General features: G+C 43.9%; 1 protein-coding gene across 8 annotated transcripts; it reads right to left on the reverse strand.

The window, feature by feature from the left end:
• Positions 1-3,167: 3,167 nt before the first annotated feature.
• Positions 3,168-17,209, reverse strand: LOC125487562 (zinc finger protein 664-like). 8 transcript variants are annotated; one of them, XM_048619331.1, is made up of 3 exons: positions 16,998-17,209; positions 7,125-7,234; positions 3,168-5,324 (listed from the first exon to the last, which is right to left on the reverse strand). In XM_048619331.1, the coding sequence occupies exon 3, from the start codon at positions 5,261-5,263 to the stop codon at positions 3,842-3,844; it is 1,422 nt and encodes a 473-aa protein (XP_048475288.1). In that variant the 5' UTR covers positions 5,264-5,324; positions 7,125-7,234; positions 16,998-17,209; the 3' UTR covers positions 3,168-3,841. The 8 variants fall into 8 exon arrangements, with proteins under 8 accessions (XP_048475288.1, XP_048475285.1, XP_048475287.1 ...); XM_048619328.1 differs by having other exon boundaries at positions 17,116-17,163; XM_048619330.1 differs by lacking the exon at positions 7,125-7,234.
• Positions 17,210-17,792: the final 583 nt, after the last annotated feature.

Genomic DNA, 17,792 nt, shown 5'->3' on the forward strand with positions numbered 1-17,792 from the left:
AGGTCCCCCTATTCTACACTACCCAAGGCCCTACCCTTGGTTGTTGTTGTACCAAAATGCAATACCTCGCATTTATCCAGATTGAACTCCATCTGCCATTTTTCGGCCCATTGACCGATATTAAAGCCAAAAAGGAGGCATTTAAATTGTCTAGAAAACGCAGCAAATCTGACGACTGGGAGAAATTTACAATTCAGCAGAGGAGGACAAAAGGGTTTAATTTGGAAGGAGAAAATAGAATATGAGAGGAAGTTTGCGGAAAACATAAAAATTGACTGCAAAAGCTTTTATAGATAAGTGAAGAGAAAAAGACTGGTGAAGACAAATGTAGGTCCCTTACAGTTAGAATCAGATGAATTCATAATGGACAACAGAGATGGCCAACCAGTTGAACAAATACTTTGAATCTGTTTTGACTAAGGAGGACAACATAACCGTTGGGAAATGCTAGGGGACAGAGGCTCATACAAGGAAGGAGGAATTTAAGGAAATCTTATCAGTCAGGAAATGGTATTGGGGAATTTGATGGCATCCCAGCAGCCAAAAGCAGGAACACCAGTGACATGAGGGGGGAACGCCAGCTATCAGTGGCTGGAGTGGGGGCGCTGCGGACCCCAGCGATGCAGTGCGGAGCAGGGCACACGGACCCAGGGTAGCAGGCTGCTGCAGGAGCGTGATGGCAGTGGACCGGTGTAGAGCGTGGCAGTAGCCAACAGTCAGACCATGTGGAGGCCACCTGCATTGGTCTGCTGCAGAGAGCTTTTGGAGAGAGACTGTAACGTTTGTCTTTTTCACTTTGCTTCGCGTTTTTTCTGATCTATGGTCACACTGTGTATAGCTACAGTGTAACCTTTTTCTTCATTTCTCTATTCTGTTACTAAGGATCGTACCTAGGAACCTTTGTACCTAAGATGGTGCTGTAAATGGTGATTTACAAACTTTTCACTGTACTCAAAAGAGTACATGCGACAATAAAGCTAATTCAATTCAGGAAGTGGCCCTAGAAATAGTGGATGCATTGGTGATCATTTTCCAACATTCTATAGACTCTGGAAGAGTTCCAATGGACTGCAGGGCAGCGAATGTAATCCCACCTTTTAAAAATGGAGGGAGAGAGAAAACAGGGAATTATTGGCCAGTTAGCCTGACATTGATGGCAAGGAAAATGCTGGAGTCAATTATTAAGGATGTAAAACTGAGCATTTGGAAAGCGGTGACCAAATCGGTCCAATAAGCATGGACACACTAAAGGAAAGCTTGACAAACCTTCTGGAATGTTTTGAGGATGTGACCAGTAAGGTGGACAAGGGTGAATCAGTAGATGTTGGTATCTAGATTTTCAAAAGGCTTTTGATGAGGTTCCACACAACAGATTAGTAAGGGAAATTAAAGCTCCTGGTATCAGAGGTAATGTATTGTGGATAGAGAACTGGATGGCAGACAGGAAGCAAAGAGTTGGAATAAACGGGTCCTTTTCAGAGTGGCAGGCAACGATGAGTGGGGTACCGTAGGGTTCAGTGCTGGCACCCAGCTGTTGACAATACACATTAACAATTTGGATGAAATAATTGAAAGCAATATCTCCAAATTTGCTGACGACATTAATCTGGGTGGCAGTGTGTGCTGTGAGGAGGATGCTAAGAGGCTGCAGGGTGACTTGGACAGGCTGGCTGAGTGGGTAAATACAACATAATGTGGATATATGTGAGGTTATCCACTTTGGTGGCAAAACCAGGAAGGCAGATTATTATCTGAATGGTGGCAGTTTAGGAAAAAGTGAGGTGCAACGAGACCTAGGTGTCATGATGGAAGGCTAGCATGGAGGTGCAGTAGGCAGCAAGGAAAGCTAATGGCTTGCCAACCTTCATAGCGAGATGATTTGTTTATAGGAATAGGGATGTCTTGCTGTAGTTATACAGGGCCTTGGTGAGGCTACACCTTGAGTATTGTGTGCAGTTTTGGTCTCCTAATCTGAGGAAGGATATTCTTACTATTGAGGGAGTCCAGTGAAGTTCATCAGCCCGCTACCCTGGGTCCGTGTGCCCCTGCTCTGCACTGCATCGCTGGGGTCCCCAGCGTCCCCACTCCAGCCACTGGTAGCTGGCATCCCCCCTCATGTCACTGGTGTCCCCGCTTTCCGCTGGTGGGATGCCATCAAATTCCCCAATATCATTTCCTGACTGATAAGATTTCCTTAACGATGTGATTTTTCTGGTTAGCACACAAAACAATACTTTGCACTGTATCTCAGTACATGTGACAATAATAAATCAAATCAAGAGATGGTGTTGAGCACTGTCAGTATACATGTGTAAAATAACATGGCACTTTTGGACGTTGTCCATTGGACAAGAAATAGGAAAGGTCAAATGAGGTCAAGAATTGTTTTTTTTCCCAGGATGGGTGATGATTGTGAATTGAAAGGTGAGAGGGTCAGAACCAAGGGAGAGAGAAGAGAAAGAACCATTAACAATATCAGCGAACATTAAAGTTAGATGGTCAGTGGTTTAGACAGGTTAAGGGACTCAGATGTGAGTCGAAGGAACAAGCTGAGCACTGAACGGGAATGATGGGAGATAGGAGAAAAATTGGAGAATGACACAAGTTGAGGGTTCAAAGAAGCATTTCAGAGGCAGTTTGGTCTGCTGAGCTTTGGAAAGAGAAGGCTAGGCAGAGGCAACTAATCAAATGGTCTCACGCTTAGTGACAAAGTCCATCAACTCCTCACTTGTCGTTGGTCTTGAGGGCGGAGGAGATGGGGAAAGCCTTTCAACACAGGGCAGGAGTGGACTATTCAGCCCCGTGCCTGCTCCAACATTCAACTGAATCACAGCTCATCATTTATTTCCTGCAGTATTCCCATTTCCCATTATGTCATTCATTTCCAGGAATACTTGATTTCTGTTTTGATCATCCTCAATGATTGAGCCTCCACAGCCTTCTGGATAGAGAATCCCCCTGAATGAAAAAGTCCTCCTCACCAGCTCTTAAATGGCCTACCCCTTATTCTGAGGTTGTCTCTTGGTTCGAGACTCAACAGCCAAGGGAGAAATCCCATCTACGTCCACCCCGTAAGCATTCTGTAAGTTCCAATGAGATTGCCCACATTCTCCAATTTTACAATCATAGTTGATGGGAAAACAAATTCGATCTCAATGAAACCTGACTTGATAGAGCACAAGTTTTATTTTTGCAGTTTAGTTAGGATGGTTGTCACTGAACATATTCACACGACGCTGCCAATGTTCTTTTAACTAAACAAACAAGTTTATTACACAAAAGAAAAAAGGCTTTGTACGTATATGACAATTTTGAACTACCATAACATAAACAGCAATTTAAACCATTTTCCCACCAACATCCTTTCCAAATATCACCCCTATCCTCTTTCTTATTCATTCATGGGTGAGGTGATGCACTTGGGCAGGACAAACAAGGGAATAAATGATAAAGGATCCTGAGAAGCACCGAGAATCAGAAGGACATTAGTGTGCATGTCCACCTGTCTCTTGAGGTCACAGAATGGATAAAAGTTTTTAAAAAGGCATATGAGATATTTGCCTTTATTAGCATAGAGTTTAAAAGCAGGTAGGTTATGTTAGAATTGTATAAAACTATTACTTTGCTATTTAGTGATCATAATATTGTAGAATTTTTAATCGAGTTTAAATGTGATATACTTAATTCTGGAATTAGAATCTCAAATCTAAACAATGGAAACTTAGAGAACATAGACATCAACAGGCCTTAGGTGGTCTCTCCCCATTCTGAACTGACTGATGTACAGAGTTGAGATGATCGCCTGAAGTCAGACTTGCAGTGAGAGCACCTGAACAGCCTCTCATTGGTGTGAACATTGTTGATGGAGCATCAACTCGTCAGAACTTTTAAAGCACTTCTTACACTCTGGGCATTTAAAAGGCCTCTCAGAGTGAACACGTCGATGACGCATCAGATCCCAGGATCTTTTGTAACACTTCCCACAGTCTGCACAGTTAAAAGGTCTCTCCTCAGTGTGAACTCGCTGGTGTGTCATCAAGTGGATTTTCTGAGTGAATCCCTTCCCACACTCAGAGCAGGTGAACGGTCTCTCTCCAGTGTGAGTACGCTCATGTGCAGTGAGATGAGATGACCATCTAAACCCAGTCCCACAGTGGGAGCACCTGAATGGTCTATTATCAGTGTGAATACGTTGGTGTAACTTCAATTCCCTGGAAGTTTTATAATACTTCCCACAGTCTGGACATTTGAAAGGTCTCTCCTCAGTGTGAACTCTCTGGTGTGCCGTGAGTTGGGATGACTCAATGAATTCCTTCCCACACACATTGCAGGTGAATGGCCTCTCTCCAGAATGAACTCGCTGGTGTGTCAACAGGGTGGAGAACCGAATGAATACTTGCCCACATTCAGAGCAGATAAATGACCTCTCCCCAGTGTGAAGACGCTGGTGTATGGTAAGTTGAGATGACCTCTTGAACCCAGTTCCACAATGGGAGCACGTGAAAGGTCTCTCGTCAGTGTGAACACGTTGATGGACTAGCAGTTCCCTGGAACTTTTAAAGCACTTACTGCACTGTGAACATTTAAAAGGTCTCTCATCAGTGTGAACACGTTGATGGGACTGCAGATGGCTTGAACTTTTATAGCACTTTTTGCACTTTGGGCATTTAAAAGGTCTCGCCTCAGTGTGAACCTGCTGGTGTGCCTTGACGTGATTCGACTGAGTGAATCCAGTTCCACATTCAGAGCAGGTGAATGGCCTCTCCCCAGTATGAATACGCTCATGCACGGTGAGTTGAGATGACCACTTGAAGCCAGCCTCGCAGTGAGAGCATCTGAACCTTTTCTCTTCAGTATGAACACATTGATGGGACATCAGATCACTGGAACTTTTAAAGTATTTCTCACAGTCCGTACATTTAAAAGGTCTCTCCTCACTGTGAACTCGCTGGTGTGTGAGCAGGGTGGATAACTTAGTGAATCCCTTCCCACACTTGAAGCAGATGAAAGGCCTCTCCCCAGTGTGAATACGTTGATGAATTTTCAGCGCATAACGGTGACTGAATCCTTTCTCACAATCCCTGCATTTCCACAGTTTCTCCCCAGTGTGACTGCATTTGTGGTTCTTGAGGCCAGTTGATTGGCTGAAGCCTTTTCTACATACAGAACACATGAGTCTCTTCTCCCCACTCTGAATGGTGCTTTTTGCTTCCATGTTTAAAACATGCTGATATTCAGGTTGTGATAAATTTGGTGACTCCATCAGACCACGATATGATGCTTGGTTTCAGCTTCCTGACTGCAAATTCTTCCTTCTCATAGGCCTGTGAAATTAATTTAAAACAGAAACAAAGATGAATGACAGAGAAAACCACAAAAACAAGTCAGGTTGTGAAATTGTACTGAGTGAATCTGGCAATTTGTGGGGCCAGCGCTTGGGAAAAACGAGCACGAAAGCTGCTGGATTGTCATATTAGATTTAACCCCAGTTGAGCTTCTGTCAATCAGGAAAAGTAAACCTGCTGCCTCATCTGGCCTACAAAAGGCTGTAGGACCTGTATGGAGCAGGGACAAAAAAAAAGAGAGACATAGCTGTAAAAAGGAGAGACACACGTGGGAAGTGGGAGAAGCAGGGGACAAAGGAGAAGGAATGTTACACATACAGTATCTATAACATGTCCAGAAATTTGACAGGGCCTCCGAAATCCTCAATCTCCACCACCTCAAAGGAATCAGGGTTGCAGATCCTTGTAAAATCAATGCAGACCTCTCCAAGACTATCCTGACCTCTCGGACATCCAGAACAGTGACTTTCTTCAACTAAATATTAGGAGAATGAAAGTCACTGTCTTCAGTCCGTTATGAACTCCATTCCCCAGCAGCCAACCCAATCTCTCTTCCCTGGGAAACCGCATGATGCTGAAACCGACTGTTCGGAATCCTCCGTGCACCTCAAATGGAGATTGTCAACCGCAGGTCAGTATCATCACACCAAACCACCTAATTTCCACCTCAGCGACTCAGCTTCTGAAACTCTCATCATTTCACCATTTTCCCTAGTCCTCTTAACCCTAACATTTCCCGCAATCTCCCCGTAATTGAGATCACCCACCCTCTGCTGCCGGTCTCCTCATTCACGCCGACTATTGCTGAGTCATCTCCAGTAACATCACAACATTCGCGCACGAGATAGCCGCGCATGCGCCCAGTTGTACCTGGGCCTCATACACGGCCACACCGAAGCCCCGCCCAAGCCCTGTCCGCTCAGCAAGAATGGCGGACCCGGACCAGGGGCCTCGTCCCGGCATAAAGCCCCGCAACACGAGGCCTGAACGTTTTTATTTGGGGTTTGCGGGCTACGCGAGGTGTTTAGTCTCCCCGCTGCCCTCTTCTCACCGCACTACCAAGTACCGTCTCCGCTCCTCCCCTTTCTCCCGCCGATCGCCGCCGCTGAGGAAAAGTGGCTCCGAGTGCCTCTCAGCTCTCATCGAAGTGACACTGCGCATGCCCGTGACACAACCCACACTGCGCCTGCGTGCCAGCCAGCCTGCCGTTGAGCGAGTCCACACATTGTGACATTGGAGGAGGCCCACGATGGACATTTCACCAAGGGAACGGGCAGGTGAGTTGAAATGGCTGGCAACTGGATGGTGGTGTTACCTGGAGCGTACAGAGTGCAAATGCTCCACGAATCAGTCACTGAGTCTGCGCTTGGTCTCTCTGATGTAGAGGAAACCACATCGGGAGCAATGAATGCAGTCGACCAGGTTAGAAGACATACAGGTGAATCCCACCTCAGGACCTTACAGCCCAATGGCCTCAGCATAAAATTCACGAGCTTCAAAATCTCCCCATCCCCAGCCTCATCCCTAGCCCGCCCTCCCATCCTCCCTCCCATCCCTGCCTCCTTGACCTAACACAACCTATCCATCTTCCTTGTCACCTATCCGCCCCACCCTTCCCGTTGAACAATCTCCACAACCAACCTGAATCCACCTATGACTACCCCACTTACGTTCCCCCCGCCCGCACCCCCCCAATCTATATCTGAGCCCCCTTCCCAGTCCTGATGAAGCATCCCGACCCGAAAAGTCGACTTTCCTCCTCCTCTGATGCTGCCTGACCTGCTGTGCTCCTTCAGCTCCACACTGTATCGACTCTGACTTCCAGCATCTGCAGTTCTTGCTACCTCCTGTTGTTCAACGAATAGGGCATGTTCAAGTCCGCAAGGCATCTTAGGTAAAAATAGCGCCATTAGCACTCGCTTATAGATTCGTGAAATTAACCTTCTTATTTGACTCGTATAAATTGGTTAGAATATCTAAATCATTGTGATCTGCTTCCCCATCATTTCTTCAATTCTCCCATCAATTTCCTAATGATTTAATACTGCACTATCTAGTGAGAATGGTCCAAGCTTGTAAAACCTCCCAGTTTCCCTGTCTGACCATTCGAAAAGGGTTTGCTCGAGCTGCCCTTCAGCCCCCGCCCCTCCACTTTGATTGGTTTGGAGGGCCGATACTCCAGCTCTACGTCCTCCTCCTATTGGCCAAGGTCTGCCATCAATCACTCGGACACCACGCGCCAGGCTGTAGCTGGTCACTAGCAGGTAGACGCAGTAGAGACATTGTTCTGCGCATGCCCAGTATCAATACCGTATCGGTATCGGGCGCGGCGCGTGAGCAGGGTCAGATCCCAAACATAGGTTTGGTGACTTCAGAAACATACCATATAGACCCGAGGCTCCAGCGGCGGCGGTTGAAGGGGCTCAGGCTCTGTCCGCGAACAAGAGGAGGAGCAAATGTTGACCCAAACTGGGATTGTTTGCTCTGAACCCCCATCCTTCACTGACAGGGTGATGATCCCTTCTGCAAACTCTTTTTGCAGGGTGTGAGGAGGGAAGGATTTACGGAAACAAAACACTAACCAAGCATAATAGTAGGGTCACTCAGGACCTGGATATCATCGACATGGCAATGTGAAAGGAGAAAATTTTCCCTACTCCGAATGTGGGAACAGATTTCAAACATCAGCAATACTGGAAAAATACCAACACAGACGTGAGTGTTACAGAGTACTGACTATGGAAAGAGCTTTAACTATTTTTACAACCGTAAAAACAACACAGCAGAGAAAAACTGTACATGTGCTGTCTGCGTGGAACTAATCATCTATCCAACAGAGTTTCAAGGGCACCCGCACATGGAGAAAGCTTGGAAATGTGAGGATTGTGGCCCAGGTTTAAAATGCCCACCTTAGTTGGAAACCCATCACAGGCACAATGGTTCTGAGGAAGGGTCAGCAGACCTGAAATGTTAACTCTGTTTTCTCCTCCACAGATGCTGCCAGACCTGCTGAGCTTTTCCACCAACTTTGTTTTTGTTCCTCAGACTATGGGATGGAATTCACTCAGTCATCCCACGTGCTGACACACCAGCAAGTTCATACAGACAAGAGATCTTTTAAATGTCCAAATTGCAAAGAGTTTTGTAGAAGTTCTGGGGGTACTCATGCTTCACCAACATCTTCACTCTGATGAAAGACCCTTTGTGTGCTCTCGTTGTGGAAATAGTTTCAAGTAATCACTTGATCTCACAGTACACCAGCACGCTGAACTGTGGAGAAACTGTTTTTGCATCCTGTGTGTAGAAAAAGATTTACTGCCTGATTCAATCTGAGCACACACACACCAGCAATATGCTCTCTGAACAGACCATGCACCTGCCCTGAATGTCAAAGGGATTCATTAATTCATCTGATCTGCTGAAGCACAAGCAAGTTCACACTAGGGAGAGGTCCTTCACCTGCCTCAAGCGTGGGAAGGAATTCAGTGAGTCATCTCGCCTGATGAGACACTAGTGATTTCACACTGGGGACAGAGCATTCCCCTGTCCAGAGTGTAGGAAGTGATTCATTAATCCATTTGACTTTCTGATACACCGGCAAATTCACTGTGGTGTAAGAGCATTCACCTGGTCTGACTATGGGAAGAGATTCACTTGCTGAGTTACCAGCAAGTTCACAAATGACTACAGTGACATTTTCTTTTGTTAATCAACAATCTGGACTGAACCATGTTTATTGGACATGGCTACTGATTTTAATAAACTTCAGCCCAATTATACTGATTAATATTCTGATTACGGTCAAATAAAATGTTTTGCTCCTTTTAAATATTGAACACAAGCTCATTACTTTTGAAGGCTTTCCTTCTTCACTTTCTCCTCCATTGCCATCTCCACCAAGGAGCTCATGCAGTTTCTTTACCACTAAAATTCAAACAATCAAATCAGCTACCTCTGCTACTTCCTACCCTCTTATTTGCTCACTGGACCAAACTGTCTAAAGTTCCTTCTTGTCTGAGTCCTAAAACTTAGATCATTTCTCTGTGTTTCTCTGTTTTCTTTTCATGGTCTCTCAGAGCTCATTTTATCCATGGGCCCAACTTCTGAGAGATCAAACTATTTGCTGAATTTCTGAGCAGTCAGTATCCTATGCTGTAAATGGTGCTCTTACCAGGTACAGTCCCTCTCTCCTTTAAATGGCCAATACCACAGTCTTTAAAAAAAGACATTTAACTCCTCTTTGCAAACTACTGTCCCTTATCCAACCTCCATTTTGTTTCCTTGAAAAATGTTTCACCTGTAAAATCTGTGCACATCCTTCCCAGAACTCCATGTTTGAATGCATCCAATCGGGTTTCTGTCCCTGCCACAGTGCCCAAGCATCTGTTATCAAAAGCACGAACTATGCCTTCTGACTGCAACTCAGCTTTTGTAGGCTTTCAAAAGGTTGGCCACAACGTTATGCCCCAGTTCTGAAGAACAGTCAAATGGGACTCAAAACATTAATGGTTTCTCTCTTTTCACAGATGCTGAATTTCTCAAGCATTCCTGGGCTTCTTCCAGATTTCTAGAATCCACAGTATTTTCATTTTAATTGTTCCAACACCTCTCCAGTTTCATTCAGCTGCGTGGGACAGTTCTCTCCTGCTCCATTTCTTCTCTACCCAATCGTAGCACAGACTAATGTACTCCCCTCCCACACAGTTTCCTCTGGTGTCCCCAAAGGATCCAGCCTTGGCTTCCTCTTATTTGTTGATCAACATACTCCCAACAATGACACCATTGGAAACAGTGTCAGCTGTTACATGTTCACTGACATCACCCAGCTTTACCTTAGTATCACCCGAAGTATCATCACTTTCAGTTCATCATAGAATCACAGAGATCTACAATACACAAAAAGGCCCTCTGGCCCATCATGTCTGTGCTGGTCAAAAACAACCACCTAGCTATTCTAATCATGGCATGATAGAAATTCAAATCAGATCATTCTAGTTTCTGTGAAATATTACTTCTCCTTCCATTTCCTCAGATCTATAAATACCTGTCCCCGACACCACCTCCTGCTCATTGTTCAAGATTCAGAGCCTGGTCTCTTATGAGATTATTACAGTGCAAAAAAGCCCCTTCAGCCCATTAAGCCTGCACTGGCATAATTACCTCTAAAAGTCAGTTAATCCAAATTTACTGCACTTGTCATCTATCCTTGAATGTTGATATTTGAAGTACTCATTCAAATCTTTTTTAAAGGTTGTAAGGTTTCCAGCCTCCACTACCTTCCCAGGCAGTGCATTCCAGATTCCCACCACCCACTGAGTGAAAAAGTATTTCCTAAAACTCCGAATCTCCTGCCCCTTACCCTAAAACTAAGCCCTCTCATGATTGATCCCTCAACCAATGGGAACAGCTGCTCTGTATTCACCCTGCCAATACTCCTTATAATGTTATACACCTCACTCATGTTCCCCACCTCAGTCTTCTTCGGTCTAAAGAAAACAATCCAGGCCTATTTAATCTTTCCTTGTAACTCAATTTCTCCATTCCAGGCAACATCCTCATGAGCTTCCACTATACCTAATGCTATCACATCCTTCCTACAGTGAGGTGACAGAACTGCAAACAGTACTTCAGTTCTGACCTAACCAACGCTCTGTACAATTTCAACATTACCCTTCCTCTTGTACTCTATTCCATGACTGATGAAAGCAAGTGTCCCATATGCCTTCTTAACTATTGTTTTCACGTGCTCTGCTGACTTCAGGGATCTGTGAATAATGACCCCAAGATCCCTCTGTTCCTCTAAGCTCTGCAGGTTCCTGTCATTCATTAAATATTTCCTCATCTTGTTTCTTCTTCCAAAGTGCATCCCCTGGCATAAATCAGGGCTAAGTACCATATGCTACCGTCTGCCTGTCTAACCAACGTGCCTATATCTTCCTCTAACATGCAACCATCTTTTTCGCTACTAACCACTCTACCAATCTTGGTGTCATCTGCAAATTTGCTTAACATTTCCCCCACATTTTCATTTATATCGTTTACGTTTATTAGAAACAATGAGGGTCCCAGGTACACCACTGGACACTGGCCTCCAGTCACTCAAACAGTTTTTTACCACTACTTTTTGTATCCTATTACTAAGCTGGTTTTTGATCCATTTTGCCAAGATTCCCTCAATTCTCCCAGTTCTACCTTCTCCATCAGTCTCCTATTTGGGATCTTGTCAAAAACTTTGCTAAAATCCATATAAACTACATCAACTGAACTTCTCTCATCCACACATTTGATCACACTTTCAAAAAATTGTAACAAATTTGTTAGGCATGACCTCCCTTTGAAAAAGCCATGCTGTCTGTTCCTAATTAATTCATACCTTTCCAAGTGGATATTAATTCGCTCCATCAACATTTTCTCCAAAAGGTTCCCGACCACTGTATGAGACTCACCAGTCTGTAATTTTCTGGTTCACTATCTATCATCCCTCTTAAAAACTGGAACCACATTAGGTGTCCTATAATCCTCTGGCACTTACCCTGTGGCTAGAGAGGAATTAAAAATGTGTGTCAGGGCCCCTGCAATTTCCTGCCTTGCCTCCCACAGCAGCTTGTGATGCAATTCATCCATGCCAGGGGATCTGTCTGTTTTTAAGCCTGACAGAGCCTCCAATATCTCCCCATTTCCTATGTCAAACTGTGCAAGTTCCTCACAATCTCTGAATTCTGTACCTACGTTCTCCTTTTCCACAGTAAAGAATGGAGAGATGTATTCATTCAACACCCTTCCAATATCCTGCGGCTTCACACATAGATTTCCTCCTTAATTCTTCATGGGCCTGACTCTTTCCCTGGTTAATCTCTTCCCTTTAATGTATTGATAAAATATTTTAGGATTCTCCCTAAATCTGTTCATAAGTTCTTTCTTATGCCCCCATTTTGCTCTTCTAATTGCTTTAAGTTCTCTCTTGCACTTCCTGTGTTTCTCTAAGGGGCGCAGCTGAATTGCTCCCTTTGGACTTGCTAAAAGCCGTACTCCTCTTCTTTATCCAGTACTGAGTTGTCTTAGGCATCCAGGGTTCTTGAACTTATTGCTGTTGTAAATAGATTGGTTTTGGAAAACCGATGAAACCTGCAGTCAGACTGGAACCACCTGACCATTTTTTTTTTATATACAGCCAACTGCACATTGGCATCTTTAGAACAATGGAGATCAAAGTAACTGCATCCTATATTAGTGAATGCATAGCAAAGTTTATATATCGAGATTCCTGAAAAGCTACAATTTTCAAAATAAATACTAAAGGTTTTGCTTGTTGCATTTTTATCTATCTATCTGCAGTCTTTTTACAATCTGTTACAACTTACTGGTAATAGGATGTACTGCTTGTTTCTTTTCTTTTGATGGTTCATTGTGGAATGTGAGGGACAATGAAAAGCAGTAAGGCCCAAAGAGCCAAATCTGGTTGGAAATGGGAGGTCTAACATTGTGCATTCCAAAAAATCTGTAATCAGTAATTGTTCATTATAATGTATTCAGATGTTGTTATTTGCAAACAAAATTTATTTGACGGGCTCTCATGTGGGGGAGAAAGCACAAAAATTCTTACGTTTCGGAAATGTTTTGCTGTATGTTGTAAAGGTAGAAAACTATCTCATCACTCCTCTAATGCCTGCATATAACATAATCTGTTTTCAACAGTGGCAAATGAGGAAACCCTGAAATATCTGGCAACTGTGTATTCTGACAATCACCCTAAAATGTATTTGGGTCATTCAAGTTGTCCTAATAATACAGGTGAGAACTTACAATAATATCTAACAGTTTGATCTCAGTGTTTATTTTCATTTTATACAAATGAAATCAAAAATAATTGCATTAAAATTGGAAATTTTGATAAGCCATCATGTATTTTGTAATCCCAGATCAAGTTTTCGGAAAGGTTTGACCAATTCTAATTTCCTACCTACGGTCGAAAGATGTTTTAATCTGACGGAACTGAATAGAGCATTTTTCTCTCGTGCGAAAGTCTAGATCAAGGGGACAATATTTTAAAAATAAGAAGTCTCTCACTTAAGACTGAGGGGAGAAGGAATTGTTTTCTGAGGATTGTGTGGCTTTAGAACTCTCCCTCAGAGCAGTGGTGGTAAGATCATTGAATACTTTTATGGTTAACAAGGGATCAAAAATTATCAGAGAGAGGCAAGAATGTGGAATTGAGACCACAGACAGAACAGCCTGCTCCTTATTTATATGTTTACATGAATTCTCATTATCCTATCCAGCTTCTTCCTCACGTCTATCTTTTGTTTTGGCTACTGGACCCTATCAGCCCTCCTGTTCCATATGTTCACTCTGGTTTCCTGGCCTACATTCAACTAGCAAGATTTGGGATCTGAAACAAAGTGGACTAAAATAGACAATCTAATATTGTAAGTAAATCGACAGACAGCACAAAAGGAAATTCCACAAGAATCTGTAAAAATGTGTGAAATAAGCTTTTCAGGGTAGTTACCTGTGACCAGTGGGCTTCCATGGGAATCAGTGCCAGGAGCACAACTATTTATAATACAAATTAATGACTTGGAAGAAGGAAGTGAATATACTGCAGCCAAATTTGCAGATGACACAAAAATAGATAGAAAGGCGGAATGCGACAGGGATTTAAACAGTCGAGTGAGATATTAATAGGTTAAGTAAGTGGGAAAACAGTTGATAAATGGAGTATAATGTGGGAAAATGTGAAGTTGTTCATTTTGGAAGGGAAATGAAAGAACAAAACATTATTTAAATGGAGAAATTCTGCAGAAAACTGCAACACAAAGGGACCTGGGGGTATTTGTACATGAAACACGGAAAAGTTAATACACGTGCAACAGGTAGTCAGGAAGGCTAATGGAATGTTGACCTTTATTTCAAAAGGGCTGGACTATAAGACTAGGGAAGTCTTACTGCAACTGTACAGGATGCTGGTGAGGCCACAACTGGAGTACTGTTTGGTCCACTTATTTAAGGAAAAATATCACCAGAAGCAGTTCAGAGAGGGTACAATCTCTGATTTGGAAGGACTGTCTGACAAGCAAAGGCTAAACAGGTTGGGATTCAAGGTGTGACCTCATAGAGGTTTATAAAATCATGAGGGGCATAGATAAGGTGAATAGCAAAGGTCTTTTCCCTAAGTGGGAGAGTTCAAAACTAGGGGGCATATTTTTAAGGTGAGAGGAGAAAGATTTAAAAAGGACACAAGGGTGACTTTTTTTTTTAAACAGCGTTGTTAGTACGTGGAATGAACTGCCAGAGAAAATGTGGATGCAGGTACAGTTACGTTTAAAAGACATTTGGATAAGTTCACGAATAAGGAAGGTTTGGAGGGATATGGGTCAAACACAGGCAGGTGGGACTAGTTTAGTTTGGGAACATAGTTGGCATGGACTAGCTGGACCGAAGGATCTGTTTCCATGCAGTATAACTCAATGAGTGATTAGGACACAAGGGCACAGCCTGAGATCGAATGAACAACCCTTTAGAACTGAAATGATGAGGAATTCCTTCAGCCAGAGCTTGGTGAATCTGTGCAATTCATTGCTGCAGAAGGCTGTAGAGGCCAAGTCACTGAGTGTATTTAAGACCGAGATAGATAAGTCTTGATTAGTACGGAAATCAAAGGTTGCAGGGAGCAGGCAGGAGAATGGGGTTGAGAAAGAAAATGATCCAATGGTGGGGGGGAAGAGACTCGGTGGGCTGAATGGCCTAATTTTGCTCCTATATCTTATGGTCTTATGATTTATTGATAGGAATATAGAGTACAAGAATAGGGAAGTTGTGATGAACTTATTAAGACATTAATTAGACCCCAACTGGAATACCGTGTTTAGTTTCAAATGCCATACTAAAGGAAGAACGTGAATGCACTGAAGAGAGTGCAGAAGGGGTTTACAAGAATTCTTCCAGTATGAAAATCTTCAGTTATGAGGGCAAATTGGAGTACCTGGGAATGTTTCTCTTGAAAAAAAGAGGACATTTGTTACATTTTTTCAAAATCACAAGTCTGTAGGGTAAACAGGGAAAAACTGTTCCCACTTGTAAAAGAATTGTGAACTAAAAGGGCACAGTTGTTAAGTGTTTTGCAAAAGGGGCTAACATAAAACGAGCAAAACTTTTTTCACATCAAGTAATTAGGTCTAAAATACACTGCCTGGAATTATGGTGTAGGCAGATTCCACTGAGATTTCAAGAGGGTATTAGATGATAAACAGAAACAATATGCAGGATTAGAGGAAAAAGGCAGAAGAATAACACAAGAAGAAGAAAGCAAGCATAATTGTCAGACAGCTGGTGCAGACACTATGGACTGAAATGCCTCTTTCTGCACCATAAGAATTTTGTATAACTAGACATGATAAACATCAGCAGAAGCAGACCATGATAAACATTGAGATGATTAACAGCAAAATCCAATTACTACAGTTACTTCTGAACCTGCTCGTGACTCAACAGTACGTATGACTGAGTGAATCCCTTCCCACACTCAGAGTGGGTAGTTGACCTTTTGTCAGTGTGAATTCGCTGGTTTTAGCGAGGTCAGACGATTGTCTGAACCCAGTCCACAGTAAGAACACCTGAACTGTCTCTTGTCATTGTGAATATGTTGAAGGTGCATCAACTCCTCAGAAATTTTAAAGCATTTCCTCATTGGTGTCTCAGCAGATTGCAAGACTAAATGAATCCATTCCTGCAGTCAAAGCAGGTGAATGGCCTCTCCCCATTGCAAGTGTATTGGTGCACAATTAGGACGTAACAACCCCTCACTACCGACCAAAGTGCAGCTGAAAAGTTTCTCCTCAGTATGAATTCACTGGTGTGACCACTGGCCAGGTAACTGAGTAAATGTGAACAAAAACACCAAAGGAGTACCAATGCTGGAAATCAGAAACAAAAACAGAAATTGCTGGAAAAACACAGCATATCTGGCAGCATCTGCAGGGAGAAAGCAGAATTAACATCTTGGGTGCACAGTGGTTAGCACTGCTGCAACACAGCACCAGAGACCGTCTGTGTGCAGTTTGCACATTCTCCCCGTGTCTGCATGGGTTTCCTCCGGGTGCTCCGGTTTCCTCCCACAGTCCAAAGATGTGCAGATTAGGAGGATTGGCCATACTAAATTACCCACAGTGTCTAAGGTGGGAAATGCAGGGATAAGGTCGGGGTTGGGTCTGGGTGGGATGTTCTTCAGAGGGTCAGTGCGGACTCGATGGGCCGAATGGCCTGCTTCCACACCGTAGGGATTCTACGATTCTATTCTATGACCCTTCTTCTGATTGCAGCTCTGAGAAAGGACAACTGAGTAAATCCCTTCACACATATACACAGCAAATAAATGCCTCACCCATCACCCAGTATGAATGTGTTGATGGTTTTCCAGCAGAGATGGATAAGCAAATGCTTGGCCACATCCCTCCCATTTCCAGTTTCTCCATGACATAGGTATTCTTGCGCTTGCGCGCTCTCTCTCTCCCCCCAGGTTGAATGAATCGTTGAAACAACAGAGTACATATGGAATTTCTCCTGATTGGCTCGCTACATTGAGCTTGCGCACTTCTCCCAACGGCCTCCTTGAAGATGGCGGCCGCTGATCCACCACCCAACCTGGGGACTTACCGCCGACAAAGGACGAGCGAGCATCCGTTGCCGGCTCAAACGTCGCGTCGGTGACTTCCCGTTCGGACTTTAAAGCGTTCTCAACATATTTGTAAAACCTTCGAATCCATCCTCCCACCTCTATTCAGTCTTGTCCGCGAACCTGACTGCGGTACGTTCCGCCAGGAATTTCCACCCGACTCTCTCAGCGGAGCTCCGCGTCGGCACTGCGCATACTCGGTGGCGGGCCGTGCCGATTGACCAATAGGAAAGAGGGGGCGGGGCTGGAGGGCCGAGTGTGGCCGGCTGGTCTTCCAACAATCGGAGTGAGTAGGGGCATGGCTACCCGTTTGGTTGAAAGTCTACCTTATTTCGATAGCTGATTTCACTCAAATTTCAGGGGTTTTCTTCCCTTTTTAAATAAACTGTTACATTTGCAATATTATAATCCTCTGGAACTTTTCCACAATCTAAGGATTTTTGGAAAATTGCAACCAATGCATTCTCTACCTCTGTAGCTATCTGTCTTAGGATTTTAAGATGTGAGCCAGTAGTGCAGGGACTTCATAGAATCCCTACAGTGTGGAAACAGACCTTTTGGTCCAGAAGTCCACACCGACACTCACAGCACCCCACCCAGACCCATCCCCCTACAATCCATCTAATTTACACATCCCTGAGCACTATGGGCAGTTTAGCACCGTCAATCCACCTACCCTGCATATCTTTGGACTGTGGGAGGAAACCTGAGCACCCGGAGGAAACCCCACACAGACACGGGGAGAATGTGCAAACTCCACACAGATAGTTGCCCGT

This window comes from Rhincodon typus, chromosome 42, assembly GCF_021869965.1.
Source record: "Rhincodon typus isolate 14 chromosome 42, sRhiTyp1.1, whole genome shotgun sequence".
NCBI lineage: Eukaryota > Metazoa > Chordata > Chondrichthyes > Orectolobiformes > Rhincodontidae > Rhincodon > Rhincodon typus.

What these genes read in the sequence shown, in the direction of transcription:
- LOC125487562 (XM_048619330.1), bottom strand. Translation starts at nt 5,263, where the DNA reads ATGGAGTCACCAAATTTATCACAACCTGAATATCAGCATGTTTTAAAC.